Source organism: Sciurus vulgaris, assembly GCF_902686455.1.
Source record: "Sciurus vulgaris genome assembly, chromosome: 1".
NCBI lineage: Eukaryota > Metazoa > Chordata > Mammalia > Rodentia > Sciuridae > Sciurus > Sciurus vulgaris.
In genome coordinates this window covers 13,074,811-13,097,193 of record NC_136461.1, presented here as the reverse complement: position 1 = coordinate 13,097,193, position 22,383 = coordinate 13,074,811, and the positions used below count along the sequence as shown (strand labels likewise).

Genomic DNA, 22,383 nt, shown 5'->3' with positions numbered 1-22,383 from the left:
TTTGATCTGTAAATGATGTTTTACAACCTTAAAATTGCTGGGCATGGTGGCACACGCCTGTAATTTCAGCAACTTGGGAGACTAATGAAGAGATCACAAGTTTGAGGCCAGCCTCAGCAACTTAGCCCCTCAGCAGTAAGCAAGACCTTTTCTTAATAGGTGCATAGCTCAGACCACTGGGTTAAATCCCCAGTACCAAACCAAACAAACAAACAAACAAAAAAACCCCAAAAAACAAACAACATCAACAACAAAGCCAATCAAACTTAAAATTTATTTTTAACATATAAAATTCGGAAGATTATTTAAAAATTGAGTTTCTTTTGGTTAAATTAGAAGAACTGACAAAATTGGACTGACTTCTCTCATGACAGTAATAGACTAGAGCAGAGGAGTGACTTCTGCCTGCTGGAGGGCCCGCCTTAATGGTGGCTCTATTAAGCTCATTTATTTTATCTGGTTCCTTATAGTATCTCACTGTTAAAAGCATCTGCTCTGTGAGGCTGGAATCATTATAAAACTTGACTCACCTTGTCTTATTGTATGCATTTCTTGCAGCAGAGAGAAGGCTATTGGCTCGAGGCTTTTTTTTTTTTTTTTTAAACAAATATGAGGTGTAAACATAAATAACAAATGTGAATGCCTGCTCTGTGCCACAGACTGTTTTTGGTGTTAGGGGCACAGTGGTAACCAGAGCAGACCCAGTTACTGCCCAGTGGGTATTTCTAGGCTCCAATCTGGCCTACTAGGCCAGTGCTTTTGAAAATGAGTTGTTAATAGATATTCCTGTGCAAGTAAGTTTGGGAAATGCTAGGTAAATTAAATAGGTTTTCATTTTGATTTTTAAAATATAATACTTCTTAGAGCCATTGATATATACATTGTCTATCTTCCAAGGTTGAGGAAGGAGGGTAGATAGAATATTCATTGTTTCCCAAGTTTATTTGTCATGGAATCCTATTTGGGAGTATTTCAAGAGGATCAGATATTCTTTGAGAAACAATTACCCATTGGAGTTTCTATGAAGTGGCTGGCATTGTCAACTATATTTAGTAGGTTAGGAAACTAAGATACAAGCTTTGCAACTTCTCTGGGGTTAGTTTCTCCTGACCATGGGATTAGATTCCTATAGCTTCTCCTATTTTTCTGCCCTCCTTTTTTCCTTCAGAGCCTATTTGCTACAGAACTTTAATGAAGAGGGAACCACTGAAAAACCTTCCAAGGAGAAACTGCAAGGCTTTGCTGCTGTTTTGGCCATAGGTTCTAGTAGGTGCAAGGCGAACACTCTGGGTGAGTGAATGAATGTGCTACCTCTCTCTACCTGTCTACTGGCGTTTACAATTTTTTGGTGCCTTACTGTGAGTCAAGCATTTACATAGGATTATCTGTTTTGAACTTCATAGTAACTCCAGGAAGTATTATTTCTTTCTTACTCACTAGGAAAGTGAGACTTAGAGAAAGAAGTTTATTTGCCTCAAATCCTGTATCTTGCAAATGGTGCAGCTAACTGGGGTCCAAACCAGGATGTTTGTTCTAAAGCATGAGGCTCTGTTGTGTTTATCAGATTGGCGTTCTTTTCATTTATAGAGGTTAGGAAGACTAGCCAACTACTATTTCATGCTTGGAATAATCTCTTTCCTGGGTTAGGAGTGATCTAGAAGAAATGTATTAGAGTGGAGAGTCAAAGAACTTGAGCAGGATTGGAGTTAGGTGCAGAAATTACCCTTTAAAATTTATGGCCATTTGTGTTTTCCTTAATGTCAAGCTTTAAATACTCTTATTATTCAGTCTCATTATGCTTCCACGAATGCTGTTCTTAATGTGCCTTAATGATCTCTGGCCTCCAGATTTGTCTTTAGGAGAAAAGAAATTAAAAGAGATCCCATGCTTATAGAAGGGGGAGCGATGTTCAATGGTGATTTTAGCCTGACTTGCTAAAATGACTCCCCCTCACTTTGTTTTCAGTTGTCTTTACTTGCAAGATTAGAAAGTAGATATGATGGAATATGAAAACCTTACAATTAAGATTGTTAGCTAGTAAGCAATTAGCTGGTTCTTGGACATAGTCCTGCTATTGGAATATCTATCTAAGCAGTCTTAGTAATTATTTTGACAGCCTGGGCTGTAATGTTTCTTTCTGTATTTGAACTTGGCTTTCAAAATGCTTTGTGTCATTCCTTTTTTCTTGTGATGATTTTGTGTCTTTTCCACTACCTCCAGGTCCAACTTTGGTTCAGAATTTGCCGTCTTCGGTGCAGGCTGTGTGTGATTCCTGGAATAATATCAACACCAATGAGTTTCCTAACATTGGCTCTTGGGTGAGTCCTGGTTGTTCTAGGGATAGATGCTGAACACCAGCTGTTTTGTGTTCTGTTCTTACTCTACATGCTTAAGCTACCTACAAAGAGATCTTCATATGTTGTAGCAGTATTTGCTGTGTTAACTATTCCTTTCATTTTTATGTTATGTGTCAGGAACTTTCTCCTTGCCATGATTTTGTGAGATAACTTTTAAGTTCTCTAGGTTTTTAGATGCTATTGAGTCTTCTCTTAGTTTACTTGATCTTTGTCTATGCTCTGCTCACACTACCTCTTTTAGTAGATTATTTTGTCATTGAAGTTCTTTGGAAAAGTAAAGTATTACAATCGTATAATCCCTGCTTTGTAATTGTGACCTCTGTTTACATCACCCAGAGCTGTGGTACAAGGATAATTATAATCTTTGTAATGGAAAACAGATGCATTACAAAATCCACATCCTTCTCAGTCATTATAGACAGTCAGTAGTTTTACTCCTAAATATAGTATATTATATATTCCACTCATTTGGAATTGGTATTGGGTGTTAGTTTCATTTGTTAACTTTGAATTTACTAGAATCTGTGTACTGCCCTTCAAACCCTCTGCCTTTCTTCCTAGGATGAATAACAGTGTATACTAGGTGAAGGCCACAGTTTATAAACCTCAGTGGAGCCTTAATTTTTGTCATTTTTTTTTTTCCCACTAGATAATTTTATCCAAGGTAGATGGTCTATCTATTCACATCTGATTTGCTTTCTTTCAGCGTAATGCCTTTGCCAATGACACCATCCCTTCTGAGAGTTACATCAGCGCTGTGCAGGCTGCTCACTTGGGAACTCTCTGTGGCCAAAGTCTGCCCCTCGCTGCGTCCCTGAAGCACACCCTCCTCTCACTGGTCAGGTTGACTGGAGATCTGATTGTGTGAGTACCAGTACCTAGACTTCAGTGCTTTCTACAACTGTGCTCTGTTGTAGCTAAAGGATAGTCAGAGTTTCTATAACTGTATAACAGAGATTTCCATATATCCTTCCTGATCCAAGGAAACTTGCTATTTTAGAGTAGAGGATAAGCACTTACCCTGGAATGGTTTTAAAAAACTCAAATCTGAAGGGCAGCAGAGAACTTGCCTGCTTATGCAAGAGGCTTTAAACCATATTGTGATTTGGAGGTGCTTTGGGTTTAAATTTTAAAGTTATAGGGACTGATTACTAATGTTTCTCCAGTCATTGCAGGAATTAGACTTTACCATCCTAAGAAGTAGGGTAGGCACAGTTTGTCTTCCAGTACATAGGTGACAGGTAAAGTCCTATACTTCAGTGCTATATGAATAGTCAGATTTCTGAGTTCATCTAGAAAACCTTCTCGGATGAATTATTTTATTAGGTTTAGTTTTCTTTTTGAATATTATAAAAATGTTATTAATTTGACATTTAATAGTGTATTTTCATATGGAAATGATTTTTCTTCTGCTGTAATAGTGAAAAAGAATATGAAATTATATGATTATATGTATATAAAAAGTTACTGTCAAGGAGAAGATTGGAATAAAAGCCCTCTCCCCAATAAATAATTGAATTACCTTGCCTTGCAGAGTTTTGGAGTTGTATATTCACTTAACTTGGTTCATTTTCTTTGCTGAAGGTGGTCAGATGAGATGAATCCACCACAGGTCATTCGGACCTTACTACCCCTTCTTTTGGAGTCAAGCACTGAGAGTGTTGCTGAGATTAGTAGCAACTCTCTGGAACGCATCTTGGGCCCTGCAGAGTCTGATGAGTTCCTGGCTCGTGTTTATGAGAAGCTAATCACTGGTTGTTACAACATTCTGGCCAATCATGCAGATCCTAACAGGTGAGCCTGGAGCCTGATGGAGGAAAGCAGTTAGGTTCCTGAGAATGCTGCTGCTCTGAGATGTACACTACTGCTGAGAGCTTGTTACTACTGTGCTTTTCAATAGGAAATTCTGTGCTTGTGTGCATTTTGCATTTTTGTCGAAGTTTTTGCAGAGTTATTTGCAGTCCTCTTTTGTGATTCTTAGGGATAAATGTTCAGAAAATGAAAGGTTTTTAATGTTCTGATTTGGAGACTTAAATAATTCAACAAACAATTATTGAGTGCTGTACTAGATGTGATGAGATGTATAGAGGAGCACCATAAAAAATTAGTTTTTCATGTTTTTGTCACCATAATTTTGAAATGGGTGGTCCATGAAATTGGAGGTCCTGCTGCATCGTTTGGTTTTGGTATTTTATTCTGTGTTGATGTAGATAAGCCCCATAAAGAAAGTCATGTTGTAATTACCCCTCTGAGAACTATAAAATACAAGGGTCTCAGTGTTGGAATTTCCTAAGTCTTGAGCTCAGGTTTTTCATAGAACTCCTTTTTTCTGCTCCTCTCTTCTTTCTTTTTAAATAAGGAATTCAAGACAATTTAGCTATGTAGAAATGACTCGTGAAATGCCTTTTCCAAAAAAATTATTGGCCAAATCTGAATTAGGACTTCAGGCTTCAGGTGCCTTTCTTATTTAATTTCCTAAGAAAAGGGTTAGTAAAATAAAATTGAGGTGTTGCTAGTCATTCATTAAACATTTATTGAATACTGTTTTCTGCTATACTTTGACAAAATACAACTGGAAATTTCCCTCAAGGTCTAGTTGTAAACTGCTTAGGGTTTCAGACAGCATGAGGAAGACATTGTATCTGATTGATCTGATTACTGCTGGTTAATTATTCCTTTTGATCCTCAGTGGACTGGATGAATCCATCTTAGAGGAATGTCTTCAGTATTTGGAAAAGCAGCTGGAAAGTAGCCAGGCCCGGAAAGCTATGGAGGAGTTTTTCTCTGACAGGTGAGCTGTGTTTTACTTATGTAATGTGAACATTTTTGAATGCCTTCTGAAAGCAAGGAGCAGTTGGTTTAGGTGTTCTTTTCCAGGGAATTACCGAAGGCGCGCTTATGTATCTCCCTTGAGGAGGACCAGGATTAATTGCTGACTCCTCGGGGTTATCCATCAGGGGCTGGATTTCACAAACACCTTGTGTTGCTGACTCACGAGTGACCATCTTCCCTAGAGGAGATGAGATTGTGAAGAAATAGAGATGGATTCCTTTCATATGAGGCTTAATGTGATTCTTCCATTTCCCCCCCCTCCCGCCTCCCAGTGGAGAACTTGTGCAGATCATGATGGCAACAGCCAATGAGAACCTCTCTGCTAAATTCTGTAACCGAGTCTTGAAATTCTTCACCAAACTCTTCCAGCTGAGTGAGTGACAGCTTTTAGTAATCTTCTTATGGGAACTTTGATGTCCAGCTAATACTATGCCTATCTTCTGCCTGAGTTTAACTGCTGCATGAAAATGCTAACAAGTGGAGAGAATCCCTCAGAGAAAGTTGGGAAGGATGTGGAAACTGCTTGGAGCCTTTTCCCCTTTTCTGGCTCTCCGTTTGTCCCCTTCTTGCCTTTCCCCAGCCCTTCCTTATGGACTGTTTCCTCTTGGTCTGTTCCTAGCTGAGAAGAGCCCAAACCCGAGCCTTCTACATCTCTGTGGCTCATTGGCACAGCTGGCTTGTGTGGAGCCTGTGCGCCTGCAGGCCTGGCTCACGCGCATGACTACATCGCCCCCAAAAGATTCCGATCAACTGGATGTAATTCAGGAGAACCGGCAGCTATTACAGTTACTGACCACATACATTGTTCGAGAAAACAGGTAGACTACCTGCTTGTGTATCACGTGTCCCTAATGATCCCAGAAATACATGGAGAGCATTTGTAGCTATCTTCCCTTCTTGCATTAATCTCAGCATTTTCAGTGGTTCTATACTTCCCTCTTGATGGACTCCAGGAATCTAGTCTGGCTTCCTCATTTTTCCTTTGGTAAAACCTCTGGAATGGCTTGGCCCAGCATTTGCAATCTGAGTGAATGTTTTGTGCTACAGTAGCCCCAGTCCAAAGCTGGGATTGGTATATAGAGTCATGTATTTAATATTTAATCAAAACTTCTTCTAATTACTCTTAAAAATTTGAAATCTGATTTGAGAATCAGATTCCTGTTGGTTACTCACCAATTTGCTCTTTCTTTTCTACCAGCCAAGTTGGGGAAGGTGTGTGTGCTGTGCTTCTGGGCACCCTGACTCCCATGGCAACAGAGATGCTAGCCAATGGTGATGGCACTGGCTTTCCTGAACTCATGGTTGTGATGGCCACCCTGGCCAGTGCAGGTCAAGGTGCTGGTCACCTTCAACTTCATAATGCTGCTGTGGACTGGCTGGGCAGATGGTAAGATGATGAAATTAGAGGACCCTGTCCTTCCCTTTCTTCCTTCTCCTCCCCTCTCCTCCCCTCTCTTCCCCTCTCTTCCCCTCTCTTCCCCTCTCTTCCCCTCTCTTCCCCTCTCTTCCCCTCTCTTCTCCTCTCCTCAGGATTGAATCCAGGGTGCTTTACCACTGAGCTACATCCCAGCCCTTACATTTTTTATGAGATAGGGTCTCACTACGTTGCCAAGGCTGCCTTTGAACTTTGGATCATCCTGCCTCAGCCTCCTGAGTTGCTGGATTTAACAGGCATGCGACACTGTGCCTGACGTCATTTTTTTCTTAGTAAAGTTTCCTATTTATTATTTTTGAGAAGTCTTGGGAAAATATACCAAATATCAATGGTAGTCCTAAGACCAGAGCCCCCCGCAAGCTGTATAATTATGGGGTTTTCTGAGAATATTTTTGCTTCACAGTATCCAAAATTGATCCAAGGCTCATAAAGATTTTTTTCTTTATTTGATGCCTTAGACAATTTATTGTCTCCTTCTTGTCTCCTTTCCTCCCCTTCCTCCACTTTGGGACAGCAAGAAATACCTGTCACAGAAGAATGTGGTTGAGAAACTGAATGCCAATGTAATGCATGGAAAGGTAAGCAAAATGAGAACAGGGAGTGGGCAGAGATAGTCTTATCTTTGTGGCTGAGTGGAAATCTCTCCTTTCTGTGGCTGGGCTAGGCTGCAAAGAATGAGGCTGATGATCTCAATGACCTAGCAGTATGTCATTTCTAACTGTGTGCCTTCAGGCCTCTTCCAGGTGGCAAGAAGTGATAGGAAGGAAATTGTTCTGGTAAATATCCAGCAGAATATGTCTTAAAACATAGTGACTTCCTGGTACTCTAAGACGGTGGTATATGGTGGAAAACTGCTTCCCTGTTCTTGCCTGGCATCTGTGCACTCTGAGTCATTGCTGGTTGGGTTGAAGACTGTCTCCTCAACGCCAGTCCAGATGCTGTAATTGCCAAATATGCCTTCAGATTCAGGTCTCTGCTGAAAAAAAGGGTTTGAGAATGAGAAATTTTTCATTCAGGCACTTTTTCTGCCACCCAACTCGTGAATCTGATATGGTGGCTAGGGGCAAATAACGGGCTTCTGACACACCACAGCAGCATTCGTCTCTCTATCCTTTCTTGCTCATGGTTATCCTTTTGGCCCTGAAAAATCACAGAGCAAAGAACTTAGATATCAGAGTCTTTGTTGACAGACTGTTGGTATTTTTAGGGAAATATCAACTACCTGTAGTTGTTTGTTGTAAACTTATTACCTCTAAAGTTACTCCTTCCCTTCTGCGTTAGTTCAGTTAATTAAAATGACTTCACAATGTTTAAAAAAAAAAAAAAAAGCAGATGGTAAGGGAAAAGACCAATGAGAGCCTCTTTGTATTTATAACCTGGTCTTGTCTTGAATGATTTAGTCTCTAATTTTACTCCATTCTCCCAGTTTCAATTCTGCTTTATAAAATTTCATGAAGGGTTATTTTTGTGATTAAGGATTGAATGTACACTAGTCCACTACAACTTACTGACCAGCTATGTGTAGACTTTGAAGAGCTAAGGAAACAGATAATGAAAACATCTTAGTTTTCTTCTCTGCCTATATACCATCCCTCTGATCTCGATCTTTATTGAGAAAATGTGGTTTACATAATAAAACACAGGGAACCAAGTTTCTGTGAGAATTTGGTGTTCTCTTGTAGCACGTGGTAGTCTTGGAGTGCACGTGCCATATTATGTCTTACTTGGCTGATGTCACGAATGCCTTGAGCCAGAGTAATGGTCAAGGGCCAAGTCATCTCTCAGTGGACGGTGAAGAGAGAGCTATTGAGGTGGACTCAGACTGGGTGGAGGAATTGGCAGTGGAAGAGGAAGATTCCCAGGCTGAGGATTCAGTAAGTAATAACTACCCTCTAAGTTACCCTTTTAAGATCAGGACTTAGTGTGCTAACTTTTAAGCCTTTGGCACTTTTCTCCAGCCCCTTCATAAACTTCACAACCCTGTTCCTTTCTTCCAACTCCCATATCTCATGCCAGGCTTGGCTTTTGTAGGCCTGCAGAGCAAGCTATGGGGAGTTCTCTCAGGGAAGAAACTTTTCAATAAGCAGATGCCTTTCTTTTGTCCAGAATCACTTGTCCTGCTTTTTTAAACTTTGCATCCAAAGTAGAACTTTGGGGATGATTCCTTCATGGAGAAGGGAGTGCACTTGTAGAGAAAGTGTTAAGATTTTTCTCTTACCACAAAATCCTGAGGTTGTATCTGAAGTTGCTGCAGTTTTCAGCCAATTGGCTGTTTCAATTTGGATAGGTGTCTGTTGGTCACCAGTGATTCTTCATAGTGTGTTGAACCCCATGTGTTTTTGTGAGTATCTATATGGAGGAATAGATTTCTGATTAAAATTACTTATTGCCTTTTAAGGATGAAGATTCTCTCTGCAATAAACTCTGCACTTTTACAATCACACAGAAAGAATTCATGAACCAACATTGGTAAGTGTTTTTCCTTTTAGGTGAGGATTTGCTGGGCTTTGATCGATGATGCTTCTGAGCTTGCTTGCTGGTTCTTATTTTTTGTAGGTACCACTGTCACACCTGTAAAATGGTGGATGGGGTTGGTGTGTGCACAGTATGTGCTAAGGTATGCCACAAGGATCACGAGATTTCCTATGCCAAATATGGATCCTTCTTCTGTGACTGTGGAGCCAAGGAAGATGGCAGCTGCTTGGTAAGAGATTTGCAACCTTCTCTGAGCCATAAAGGGCGACTTATTAATGGCACAGGAATAACTATTTAATCCTAACTGGAAAATTCCCACGTCACCTCCATGGTGCCTGGGTCCATCAATATGTTCAGTATGATCTGTACAATTGTATCCTAAGCACTTCACTTCGAATATTAGAACTCACAGCCTCTTTAGAGATCTTGCAGTCAGTTTTTACTATGAACTCCATGGTTTCAGATGTTATATTCAAAGCTTGATACTACATGTGGGAGCAAAGTTAGATATTAGGTGAATATCATTAATTTTAGCTTTTTGGATAATTAAATACATGCTTAGGCAATTTCTTTTTTGACTCCAAGATCTTAGGAAGTATTTCATCTCTGCTGTGGCAAGAACTTAGGGACCTTGATGTTTTATGTCCCCAGGCTCTGGTGAAGCGAACTCCTAGCAGTGGCATGAGCTCTACCATGAAGGAGTCGGCATTTCAGAGTGAGCCCAGGGTTTCAGAGAGTCTGGTGCGCCATGCTAGCACCTCCCCAGCTGACAAGGCCAAGGTCACCATCAGTGATGGAAAGGTCACTGACGAAGAGAAGCCCAAGAAGAGCAGCCTATGCCGTACAGTAGAGGGCTGCCGGGAGGAGCTGCAGAACCAGGTGGGACTTCCGGATGGTCCTTGGTATAGGAGGAAGAGTTCAGAGCCTGACAAGTTAGTGTGAAAGTCAGTCATGCCTGGGGCTCCCCTTGCAGCTTATTTTCATTTTTCTTTCTCATTTTCACAGTGCAAATATAAATAGTATGTGTGGTCAGACTATAGAGAAGGATTTATGATTGAGGAGTATTAGTAGTGCAGAGGTTGGTGGAGGGCAGTTCTTAGTTTTGTAATACTCTGGAGCATACTTTCTTGTCCTGCGTTCCTTATCTGGACCCCAGAATGCAGAAGATGATTTGAGTGACTATTTTCTCAATTTTCCCACCCTATATGCATGGGAGAGAAGTTAGCTTATTATATCTTCTGGATGCCTTGTATCATTAGGTTTTTGGACCCCTAGTTTGGAAATATTCCTCCAGCGTTAATAGCATGGTAGCATATTAATTGGAATGAAATCCAGGATTATGGAGAGAATGAGATGATGGTTAGGATATTCAACTGGAAGGGAGGAAACTGGATTCTGAAGGCAGTTATTGGCAAGAATATTATGAGTATGACCCATTCTTTTTTTCTCTTTTTTTATTTTCACTTGTGTATTTCAATTTTTCTCAGGCCAATTTCTCCTTCGCTCCTCTCGTGTTAGACATGCTCAACTTCCTCATGGATGCCATTCAGACCAACTTTCAGCAGGCTTCCGCTGTGGGGAGCAGCAGCCGGGCACAGAAAGCCCTCAGTGAGCTGCACACAGTGGACAAGGTGGTTGAGATGACAGACCAGCTGATGGTGAGTGTGTCGGGGCATGAAATTTGGTGGTTCTAGGAACCAGCAAGTTCATTGGAATACCCAGGTGTGCTAGATCCTCTGAGGAAGGCCCTGAGAAGTCAGTCCCAGGCCATGCAGGGTGTAGTGTCTAAGATGTGACATCCCCCACTATACTGTGAACAGTGTAATAATGAAGCATATGTGATGTGCTTCAAAAGAAGATAATCAGAGGCATTTAAATCAACCTACTTGATCTATGTCTTCTTTGTAGGTCATGAACATATGAACCCCTAAGATGTGGGTACTCCACTTTGGGGTCATTATAATAGTTATACATTTGCTTTTTATATAAAATAGAAAATCTCCTTACTGATTCTTCTCCAGTGTTCATCTCACTTGCCAAACAGTGCTTGTCCTCTTTTGCTTATAGTGCTTTAGACAGCTGACCTGTGATTCCGCATGTGCTATCGGGTGTAAGTCATCATCCACTTTAAAACCAGCTGCTCAGCACTGATTGTGACTTCTCAGTGTGATCTTTCTGATTTTTTTAAATTTTTATTTTTAATTAAAATTTTTATTTTTGCAGCTTGCATTTTTATTCATTGTATACAAATAGGGTACAACTTTTCATTTTTATGTTTGTACACAATGTAGATTCACACCATTCATGTAATCATACATATACATAAGGTAATACTGTAGTCTCATTCTACTGTCTTTCCTACCTCCACTCCCTCCCGCCCCGTTTTCCTCTAAACCATCCAGAGTTCCTTCATTCTTCTCTCCCTGCCGCTGCCACCCCCCATTATTATGTATCATCATCCACTTAGTAGAGAAAACACTCGGCCTTTGGTTTTGGGGCTTGGCCTATTTCACTTAGCATGGTATTTTTCACCTTCATTCGTTTACCAGCAAATGCCATAATTTTATTCTGCTTTATGGCTGAGTAATATTCCATTGTGTATATATGCCACAGTTTCTTTAAACATTCATCAATTGAAGAGCATCTCAGTTGGTTCCAGTCTAGCTATTCTGAATTGAGCAGCTATGAACATTGATGTGGCTGCATCACTGTAGTATGCTGATTTTAAGTCCTTTGGGTATAAACCAAGGAGTGGGATAGCTGGGTCAAATGGCAGATCCATTCCAGGTTTTCTGAGGAATCTGCATACTGCTTTCCAGAGTGGCTGTACCAATTTGCAACTCAACCAGCAATGTATGAGTGTGCCTTTTCCCCCACATCCACGCCAACCTTTAACTATTGCTTGTGTTCTTGATAATAGCCATTCTAATTGGAGTTAGATGAAATCTTAGGGTGGTTTTAATTTGCATTTCTCTAATTACTAGGAATGATGAGCACTTTTTCATATATTTGTTGATCACTTGTATATCTTTCTGTGACATGTCAGCCCAATTCTTTAGCTCATTTATTGATTGGGTTCTTTGTATTTTTGGCGTAAAGTTTTTTAAGTTCTTTATAAACTTTGGAGATGAGTGCTCTGAAGTGTGTGTGGAAAAGATTTTCTCCCACTCTGTAGGCTCTCTTTTCACATTATCAATTGTTACCTTTGCTGAGAAAAAGCTTTTTAGTTTGAATCTATCTCATTTGTTGATTCTTGCTTTTGTTTCTTGCATTATGGGGGTCTCGTTAAGGAAGTCTGGTCCTAAGCCAACAGGATGGAGATTCCGGCCTACTTTTTCCTTTATTTGGTGAAGGGTCTCAGGTCTAATTCCTAGAATCGTGTTCCATTTTGAGTTGAGTTTTGTACAGAGTGAGAGGAGATAGGAATTTAATTTCATTTTACTGCATATGGATTTCCAGTTTTCCTAGCACTATTTGTTGAAGAGGCTGTCTTTTCTCCATTGTATGTTTTTGGCTTCTTTGTCTAGTATGAGATACTGTACTTCTGTGGGTATGTCTCTGTGTCTTCTATCCTGTACCAGTGGTCTACCTGTCTATTTTGGTGCCAATACCATGCATGCCATTTTTGTTACTATTACTCTATAGTAGAGTTTAAGTTCTGGTATTGTGATACCTCCTGTATCACTCTTTCTGCCCAGGATTGCTTTGGCTATTCTAGGTCTTTTGATCTTCCAGATGAATTTCATGATTGTTTTCTCTATTTCTATGAGAAATGTCATTGAGATTTTAATTGAATTGCATTGAATCTGTATAGCACCTTTTGAAATATGACCATTTTGATAATATTAATTCTGCCTATCCAAGAACATGGGAGATCTTTCCATCTTCTAAGGTCTTCTTCAATTTCTTTCTTTAATGTTCTGTAGTTTTCATTGTAGAGATCTTTCATTTCTTTGGTTATATTGATTCCCAAGTATTTTATTTTATTTTATTTTTTTTGAGGCTATTATGAATGGAGTTGTTTATATCATTTCCCTTTTAGATGATTCGTTGCTTATTAATAAGAATGCTTTAGATTTAGGCGTGTTGATTTTATATCCTGCTATTTTACTGAATTCATTTTTTAGGTCTAGAAGTTTTGTGGTGGAGTTTTTTGGATCCTCTAAATATAGAATCATGTCATCAGCATATAGTGACAGCTTGAGTTCTTCTTTTCCTATTCGTATCCCTTTAATTTCTTTGATCTGTCTAATCACTCTGGCAAGTAGTTCAAGGACGATATTGAATAGAAGTGGTGAAAGAGGGCATCCCTATCCCTAGCTTGTTCCAGTTTTTAAAGGGAATGCTTTTAGTTTTCTCCATTAAGAATGAGGTTGGCTGTGAGCTTAGCATAAATAGCCTTTACAATGTTGAGGTATGTTCCTTCTATCCCTATTTTTTCTAGTGTTTTGAACATGAGGGGGTGTTGGATTTTGTCTGCATGTATTGAAATAATCATGATTCTTAACCTTAAGTCTATTGATGTGATGAATTACATTTATTGATTTCCAGATGTTGAACTAACCTTACATCCCTGGGATCACCCCACTTGATTGTGGTGCACTATCTTCTTAATATGTTTTTGTATGCGATTTGCCAGGATTTGGTTAAGGATTTTTTTGTCTATATTCATCAGAGATATCGGTCTAAAATTTTCTTTCTTTGATGTGTCTTTGTCTGGTTTTGGTATCAGAATGATATTAGCTTCATAGAATGAATTTGTAAGGGTTCCCTCCTTTTCTATTTCCTGGAATACTTTGAGGAATATTGGAATGAGTTCTTCTTTGAAGGTCTTGTAGAACTCAGCTGGGAATCTGTCTGGTTCTGGCTTTTCGTGGTTAGTAGACTTTTGATGACTTCTATTTCATTGCTTGAAATTGATCTGTTTAAATTGTGTATGTCCTCCTGGTTCAGTTTGGGAGGATCATATGTCTCTAGAAATTTGTCGATGTCTTTGATATTTTCTATTTTGTTGGAGGATAGATTTTCAGATTAGCTTCTCATTATGTTTTGTATTTCAGTGGTGTCTGACATGATATTTCCTTTTTCATCACAAATTTTAGTAATTGGAGCCTTTTCTCCTTCTCTTTGTTAGTGTGGCTAAAGGTTTATCTATTTTGTTTACTTTTTCAAAGAACCAACTTTTTGTTTTGTCAATTTTTTGAATTGTTTCTTTTGTTTCGATTTCTTTGATTTCAGCTCTGCTTTTAATTATTTTCTGTCTTCTACTACTTTTGGTGGTATTCTGTTTTTCTTTTTCTAGGGCTTTGAGATGTAATATTAGGTCATTTAGTTGTTGACTTTTTATTCTTTTCTTAAATGTGCTCCATGCAGTGAATTTTCCTCTTAGTACCGCTTTCATAGTGAACCAGAGATTTTGTTATGTTGTATAATCATTCTCATTGACCTCTAAGAATTTTTTATCTCCTCCCTGATGTTTTCTGTTATCCATGCTTCATTCAGTAGCATGTTATTTAGTCTCCAGGTGTTGGAGTTGTTTCTGGTTTTTTATTTTGTCATTGATTTCTAATTTCATTCCATTATGATCTGATAGAACACAAGGTAGTATCTCTGGGTTTTTCATATTTACTAGGGGCTGCTTTGTGGTATAACGTATGGTCTATTTTAGAGAAGGATCCATGTACTGCTGAGAAGAAAGTGTATTCACTTGTTGATAGATGGAATATTCTATATATGTCTTATAAGTCTAAGTTAAGTTAGTCTGTGTTATTGAGTTATGTGGTTTCTTTATTTAGTTTTTGTTTGGAAAATCTATCCAGTGGTGACAGTGGTGTGCTAAAGTAACCCAGAATATCATGTTGTGGTCTATTCAGAAGAATTTGTTTGATGTACATGGATGCCCTGTCATTTGGGGCATAAATATTTACGATCGTTATGTCTTCCTGATTTATGGTTCCCTTAAATAGTATGAAATGTCCTTCTTTATCCCTTCTGACTAACTTTGACTTGAAGTCCACTTTATCTGATATAAGGATGGAAACTCCCGCTTTTTTACTGAGTCCATGTGCATGGTAGGTTTTACCCCATCCTTTCACCTTTAGACTGGATGTTATTTTCTGTGAGATGAGTTTCTCGAAGGCAGCATATTGTTGGGTCTTTTGATGGATGAGTTTTGGCCATTAACATTCAGGGTTATTATTGAGATATGATTTGTATTTCCAGTCATTTGGGCTTATTTTTGGTTTCTAACTTGATTTGGTTTCTCCTTTGATTGGTTTTCCCTTTGCTGACTTACATTGTTGTTTTTCATTTCCTCCTCATGGTATATTTTGCTGAGAACATTCTGTAGCGCAGGCTTTCTATTTGTAAATTCTTTTAACTTTTGTTTATCATGGAAGGATTTTATTACGTCTTCAAATCTGAAGGTTAGTTTTGTTGGGTATAGGATTCTTGGTTGGCAACCATGTTCTTTCAGAGCTTGAAATATGTTGTTCCAGATCCTTCTAGCTTTTAGGGTCTGGGCTGAGAAATCTGCTGATATCTGTATTGGTTTTCCCCCAAATGTAATCTGATGCTTTTCTCTTGCAGCCTTCAAAATCCTATCTTTATTTTGTATGTTAGGCATTTTCATTATAATGTGCCTTGGTGTGGATCTGTTTAATTTTGTACATTTGGTGTTCTGTAAGCCTCTTGTATTTGATTTTCCATTTCTTTCTTCAGGTTTGGGAAATTTTCTGATATTATTTCATTGAATAGGTTGTTCATTCCCTTGGTTTGTATGTCTGTGCCTTCCTCAATCCCGATAATTCTTATATTTGGTCTTTTCATGATGTCTCATAGTTCTTGGAGGTTTCTTTCATGATTTCTTACTATCTTCTCTGTTTGGTCAACTTTATTTTCAAGGTTAAATATTTTGTCTTCCAAGTGATCTAGTCTGTTGGTGATGCTTTCCATTGAATTTTTTATTTGGTTTATTGTTTCCTTCATTTCAAGGATTTCTGTTTTCTTTTTTTTCTTTTTTTTTTATTTTTGAGAATCTTTGTCTTCGTTGAAATCATCTTTTGCTTTCTGCAGTTGCGCTTTCAACCTCTTGTTGGAATGATCATTCATTGCCTGCATTTGCTCTCTTATCCTTTGCTTCACATCTTATTTTAAATAAGTATATTCTGAACTCCTTTTCTGACATTTCTTCTACCATACTGTCACTGGATTCTATTAATATAGAATTTAGGTTTGTTTGGAACATTTCCTTTCCTTGTTTTTTCATGTTGTTCACATATCTTCCCATCTAGCAGTGCAGATCTGGGGTGTTAAATTTTCCCCCCTGTAGGCTTATAGTGACCCTACAGGTTTCTAAAACCTCTTCTTTAAGGGGGAGATCAATATTAGCAGCACCCAGTACAGACAATATGCAGCCCTAAACCAAATAGCACCTATGAAGATATTAACAATATTGTTATAATAGAGAGGATGAGTTCAACTATTATCTACAGTATAACAAATAGATTTGTAATAAGGTCTGCAGTTCCAATGGAGGACAAAGAGGATGGGAAGGGGTGTAGGATGTAACTGTTAATGGGATAAGAAAAAAGTACAAAGAAGTTCTAGATTGTAGACAGAATAAAAGCGTAATAAAAAACAGTTGGTTGTTAGCATGAGAAAAGGAAGAAAGAGACTCTGAGGAAATAGGTAAACAAAAGGAAACTAGAGCAAGAAAAGTAAAGAAATAAAATCTTAAAATTTTTCAAAAAGAAGAAAAAGAAAAAAAAATCTACACTATAACAGTCATATAGTATTCAAACCTCCCAATCTTCAGTAGCCTGATGCATGAGAGGTACCTGACAGTGAGCTTTCAGTCTCCATCAGGCAGCTCAGGATGAATTTGCCCCACCTAAAATGGGAGCTTCTGCTTCCAGGATAATCCAAGATGGCCACACTGGCTTCCAAATGTGTTGGCAAATGGGGAGCTGCAGCTCGGGGCATGGGTGTGATTGAGCCAGGGGTCCTGGAGGTGAGGTATGGTTGGTCGGGCAGGGGTCCTGGAATAGGGTTGTGGTCGATCTGGTTGAGGGGTCCTGGAGGTGAGGCATGGTCAGTTGGACTGAGGTATCCTGCAGGTCCTGGCTGTTGTCTCAAAATGGCTGCAACCATGTGTAACCAAACCTGAGGGTACTGTGACAGTGGACTTCCAGGCAACAGCAGGCAGATGGCAATCTGCTGGCAATCTGCGGTCCGTCTGCAGGCTACCAGTGGACAATCAGCAGGTGGACCTCAGGTGATGGGTGATGAGTAGGTGAAAGGCAGGCAATGGGCAGGCAAGAGACAGGCAAACAGGCAAATGGCGGATGATAGGCAGCAGTCAGTGAACAATCTGCATTCAAAAAGTAGTCGATATGCTGGCTGACTGTGGGTAATCGAGGTGGACAAATGGGGCAAACAGCAGGGGATTAATAAGCAACAAAGACTGCCTCACAGAGAAACAGCTATGCTCTGCTTAAAACCTGAGCTACAGAGCGACAAGGAATGCAGCCTCCCTCTAGTCCACCATCTTGGATCTCCCTGATTGTTTAAGTAGTAGTGTTGAGTATGAAGTAAAGTGGAGGCAATTTCTGAAGAGTAGTGAACAACTATGAGTGAGACCCTCGAATGGGTCTCACAAGGTGGCTATTACTGAGGGAATAGTAGTCATTCGGAAGTATACACATCCACACATACTCTGGTATTTTGTTAAAAATAAATTTTAGAATAGTGCTTTTTAGACTTTTTTTTTTTTTTTTTTTTTTTTTTTTTAACGGTGCTGGGGATTGAACCCAGGGCCTTGTGCTTGCAAGGCAAGCACTCTACCAACTGAGCTATATCCCCAGCCCTCGACTTTTTGATATTAAAGATGAAACTAAACTATATTAAAGTTAGATTGGTGACTCAAAAAGTAGCTTTTACATTTTGCCAACTTATATCAAAAAAGACAAATTCCATGTATCATCACCATAATTTTATAAGAGAAAGCACCTTTAACATTTTATAAGAGGTCAGTACTTTGTATTGATTAAATTTAGGTTTAGGAGAAATTCTTATTGGGCTGACAGTACATGACAGATTTACCCAGATGTGCATGCATGAGTGGTTGGAACCCATTGCTTTTGAACGACTAAATTGTGCAGTGTCTATCATGTGAGTACTGTATGAATCCATTTGATCTTACTTGCTGTGTTACTGCTTGCTTTCCCTGTTTTCCTCTGCCAGGTTCCCACCTTAGGCTCCCAAGAAGGTGCCTTTGAGAATGTTCGAATGAATTATAGTGGAGACCAGGGCCAAACCATACGGCAGCTGATCAGTGCTCATGTACTCAGGCGGGTGGCTATGTGTGTGCTCTCCTCCCCCCATGGGCGTCGCCAGCATTTGGCTGTCAGTCATGAGAAGGGCAAGGTGAGTCTTTGGATTCCTTCCCACTTAATTTAAGTCATTTTTGTTTAAATGCTAAGCAGCATGGAAAAGGTGCCATGCTTGGACTAGGTTCTAGGAGTGCGTTAAGGACAGATTCCATGGAGTCTTTCTACTTGAACCTTGAGTTATTTGATTAGACTTAGAGCTGATATGACTAGGACAAAGACTGGCCTACTTAGTAAATTCCCACTCAAAGCTCCTATAAAATTTGTAGGGACCAGAAGGTACTTAGGAGACCTTGGTCCTCTGTCTTTCCCAGTTTGGTCACCGTAAGGGTACAAACTAAGAGATTAAAACCTCCATGGGAAGACTTGTGTTCCTTATTTAGTTCTTCTCTGTCTTCCCAGCTCTCAGGACAGGGAAATTTGTGTTTTATGGAACTTGGAGAAGCTGGAAGAGTGCTAAATAATTTGTGTTTTTCTGGATTCTGCCCTCATCACAACTATGGTTTATTTTAAACTTAAAGTGAAAGTGTCAGTGGTCCTTAAAACAGCTACAGAACATTTCAAAAACAGTTTCACAGGAAACGAGAAAATGATAGAAGTACATAGGGGGAATCTATTTTGTGAAATGATTCTACAAAGATAAGTTGGTTTTGTTATGCATTCAGTGCCTTCTTATGAGGTGGGAATGAAAGTCCTTTTGTGTCTTTTTGCCTGAAGAAATAGAGGCTAATATCTGCCTAAAAATTTCCTAAAAGACTTTTCCATTTAAAACAAACAAACAAACAAACAAAACCTGTGAATTAACACCTCTGAAGGAGGGTTGTCACGTGCCCTGGGCCTTCTGTTGTCTGAGAAGCCTAGGGTTAAGGACAAATCGGTAATGGTTCCTTTGCAGATCACTGTTCTACAGCTTTCTGCACTCCTAAAGCAAGCAGATTCCAGCAAAAGGAAATTGACTCTGACTCGCTTGGCTTCTGCCCCAGTTCCATTTACTGTGTTGAGCCTCACTGGAAATCCCTGCAAGGAGGACTACCTGGCAGTTTGTGGGCTGAAGGTAAGAATGCTGACCCTGGTTTGGTTATCTTGAACTGTGGGCCCTGGTCATCTTATATCCTGTTCTCAACAACATTTTTCTTACTCATTGTTGAATGGAAACTTAAAAGCTATTGGAATGCAGAAGAAATCTCCCTTTGAGTTTCCTCCAGGTCTCCCAGATTTTCCTGTGTTTGAAACGTCTATGTGTGTTCTGCAAGCCTGAATATGTTACTAGACAGTGTAAATACTGTCTTATGTCAGGGAATGGCAGGGAAGAAGGGGAAGCACGAAGACTCAGATGAGTGGGTCTGCTTGTCAAGTCACCTTTTAACCACTTACCTTTAAACTGTGTCTAGGACTGCCACGTGCTCACCTTCAGTAGTTCAGGCTCTGTTTCGGATCACTTGGTGCTGCACCCCCAGTTGGCGACAGGAAACTTTATCATCAAAGCTGTGTGGTTGCCTGGCTCTCAGACTGAGTTAGCAATTGTCACTGCAGACTTCGTGAAGGTACAGTTACAGCTCTATGATGATGTCGTTCTGGATTATAAATTTAGAATACTGGTCTCCATTATAGGCTAGCTTCTCCCAGAAATCAGAAATAAAAAAACAAAAACAAAAACAAAAAACTTTTTTTCTTTTCATTTTGATGCCGAGTAGGTACTTTCTGTCTGTAGGTAAGGTGGAATTGATAGTTTCTGTCCTCACTGTAAGTGTACACTATTACTGTCCTTGTTACAGAATTTGTGTTTGTTTCCCACTCATTCCCTGAGGAAGAGTAAAAGATATTTCATTCATGTTTGTATGCCCAGTGCCTAACACTTAGTAGGAGCTTGCTGAATGCAGAGTGAATGCCCATTACTCGCCAACTGCAGCTGTTAGAATTCTCCAGAATCTTTGGGGGATGAGACTGAAATAGATCACCCTTTATTTAGGCTTTCTTCCATCTTGCAGATTTATGACCTGTCTGTTGATGCCTTGAGTCCAACCTTCTACTTTCTCCTGCCAAGCTCAAAGATAAGAGATGTTACCTTTCTGTTCAATGAGGAGGGAAAGAACATCATTGTCATAATGTCTTCAGCTGGGTACATCTATACTCAGCTTATGGAGGAGGCCAGCAGTGCCCAGCAGGGACCCTTCTATGTCACTAACGTCCTAGAAATCAATCATGAGGACTTAAAGGTTAGTGCATGTATTGGCATTTCCTTCTGTTCCATGTTTCATTAGTTTAGCAACTCCTCTGTTTTTGTTCCATTTTCCTTTTTCTTTCTTATTTTGTGCTTCTAGCTTGTTAACCTAACAGTAAAAGCCCTTATCTTTTATGACTAAACTGATTCAATTTGAAGTTTCTTTATTCGCAGGGCGTTTCTGAAGTTTCCCCACAGGGATCTCATGCTTAGAATGTGAGAGTACCTGACTGTGATTTAAAACTCATAATAGCCTACCCTGGAAGCTGGAAGCCAGGACAACAAGTTAATGCACATGTGTGTCTCGCCCCGGTAGGACAGTAACAGCCAGGTGGCAGGTGGAGGTGTTTCTGTGTACTACTCCCACGTGTTGCAGATGCTGTTCTTCAGTTATTGTCAGGGCAAATCGTTTGCTGCCACCATCAGCAGGACAACTCTGGAGGTATTGCAGCTCTTCCCCATCAACATCAAAAGGTAGGAATGAGCATTGAATGTCCATCTTCCAATACCATCATTCAACAGGGGCTGTCCACTCCCCTCCCAAGTGTTGGTGTCCATCTTAAGAGATGTAAGAAACTTACTTTTCTCCAGCAATCATCTTTCCTGCTAGATATCCTTAAAATCAAGCAATATCCAAGGTTGTCAGATTTGTCCTCCACCATGGAGACCCCCAAGCTATAAGAAGTAGTTTGGCAGTGTTAGGGGGTGGGGTTCCTGTTATGCAGAAGGGAGAAAGATCTATAGTCAATTCAGCAAATGTGATTATAATAATTACCAAGTTTTAAGAAGGCATCATAAGGCACTTATCCTGCCATTATGCCCTTTACATTTCTTTCTTGTGAGAAAATCACTGTATCAGGAAGTAGAACTTGTTATCAGTACTGGAGGCATGACTGGAACTGGAGGAGGTGGACACTTTTGCCCAGTTTCCAGATGAGAGTCATGTGTGTGCTAGTGGGTCTTATTTAGGGAGAAGAAAGGAGACACCCAGGATCTCTTCAACATTATCTGGCACTAAAGAGTCATTATGGCATTCTCTCAGGCCTCTCTTTTGGGAATTACCTGGTTTGGGATGAAATAAAATGAACAACACTACTTCAGATATCACTGGATGTGCTTAGAGATCCTTACAGGTTGTTGGTCATTAGCCTTAGGCAACTCTATGACCCTATGAGTTGAAAACCTCTGGGCACTTAGTGTCACTTGTTTTTCAGACCATGACGGCCTAACAGTTTAGATTTTAAATGAGGACTTGTCCTGGGAGTGCACCTTAGAATGTATCAGTGTCTCTTGGGGTTTGGAACAAAACTGTCTCATAGATAATGTGAATCCTTGGTCAAGGGTGTTATTCTGGGATCATAGCTAGTTGGAGGGTGGCCTTTGGTCAAGAGAACTATTAAATGGTGATTGATACCCTAACTGTGGACAGTTTTATTATCTGCAGTTCCAATGGTGGCAGTAAGACTTCTCCTGCCCTTTGCCAGTGGTCCGAGGTGATGAACCACCCTGGCTTGGTGTGTTGCGTCCAGCAAACTACAGGTGTACCACTGGTAGTTATGGTGAAACCAGACACTTTTCTCATCCAGGAGATTAAGACTCTTCCTGCTAAAGCAAAGGTCAGTGCCTGAATCTCCCATATGGTTATGAAACTTTTCCTTCTCTTTTCAATGGAAA

At 39.8% G+C, this 22,383-nt stretch overlaps 1 protein-coding gene across 18 annotated transcripts in view; it reads left to right on the top strand.

Moving 5' to 3' along the window:
• UBR4 (ubiquitin protein ligase E3 component n-recognin 4) overlaps positions 1-22,383 on the top strand; it is a 132,414-nt gene that overhangs the window by 36,069 nt on the left and 73,962 nt on the right. For 9 of the 18 annotated variants that reach the window (XM_079146917.1, XM_079146915.1, XM_079146908.1 and 6 more), the window contains exons 26-45: positions 1,169-1,290; positions 2,221-2,318; positions 3,064-3,221; positions 3,942-4,151; positions 5,047-5,148; positions 5,462-5,562; positions 5,809-6,007; positions 6,388-6,576; positions 7,139-7,202; positions 8,307-8,498; positions 9,023-9,093; positions 9,181-9,328; positions 9,751-9,978; positions 10,587-10,757; positions 18,343-18,525; positions 19,384-19,542; positions 19,880-20,032; positions 20,477-20,704; positions 21,026-21,183; positions 22,154-22,325. In XM_079146917.1, coding sequence (XP_079003043.1) covers positions 1,169-1,290; positions 2,221-2,318; positions 3,064-3,221; positions 3,942-4,151; positions 5,047-5,148; positions 5,462-5,562; positions 5,809-6,007; positions 6,388-6,576; positions 7,139-7,202; positions 8,307-8,498; positions 9,023-9,093; positions 9,181-9,328; positions 9,751-9,978; positions 10,587-10,757; positions 18,343-18,525; positions 19,384-19,542; positions 19,880-20,032; positions 20,477-20,704; positions 21,026-21,183; positions 22,154-22,325 — 3,106 coding nt within the window. Of the gene's footprint in view, positions 1-1,168; positions 1,291-2,220; positions 2,319-3,063; positions 3,222-3,941; positions 4,152-5,046; positions 5,149-5,461; positions 5,563-5,808; positions 6,008-6,387; positions 6,577-7,138; positions 7,203-8,306; positions 8,499-9,022; positions 9,094-9,180; positions 9,329-9,750; positions 9,979-10,586; positions 10,758-18,342; positions 18,526-19,383; positions 19,543-19,879; positions 20,033-20,476; positions 20,705-21,025; positions 21,184-22,138; positions 22,326-22,383 lie in introns of all 18 variants that reach the window. The other 9 variants (XM_079146922.1, XM_079146910.1, XM_079146909.1 and 6 more) reach the window with 1 other exon arrangement.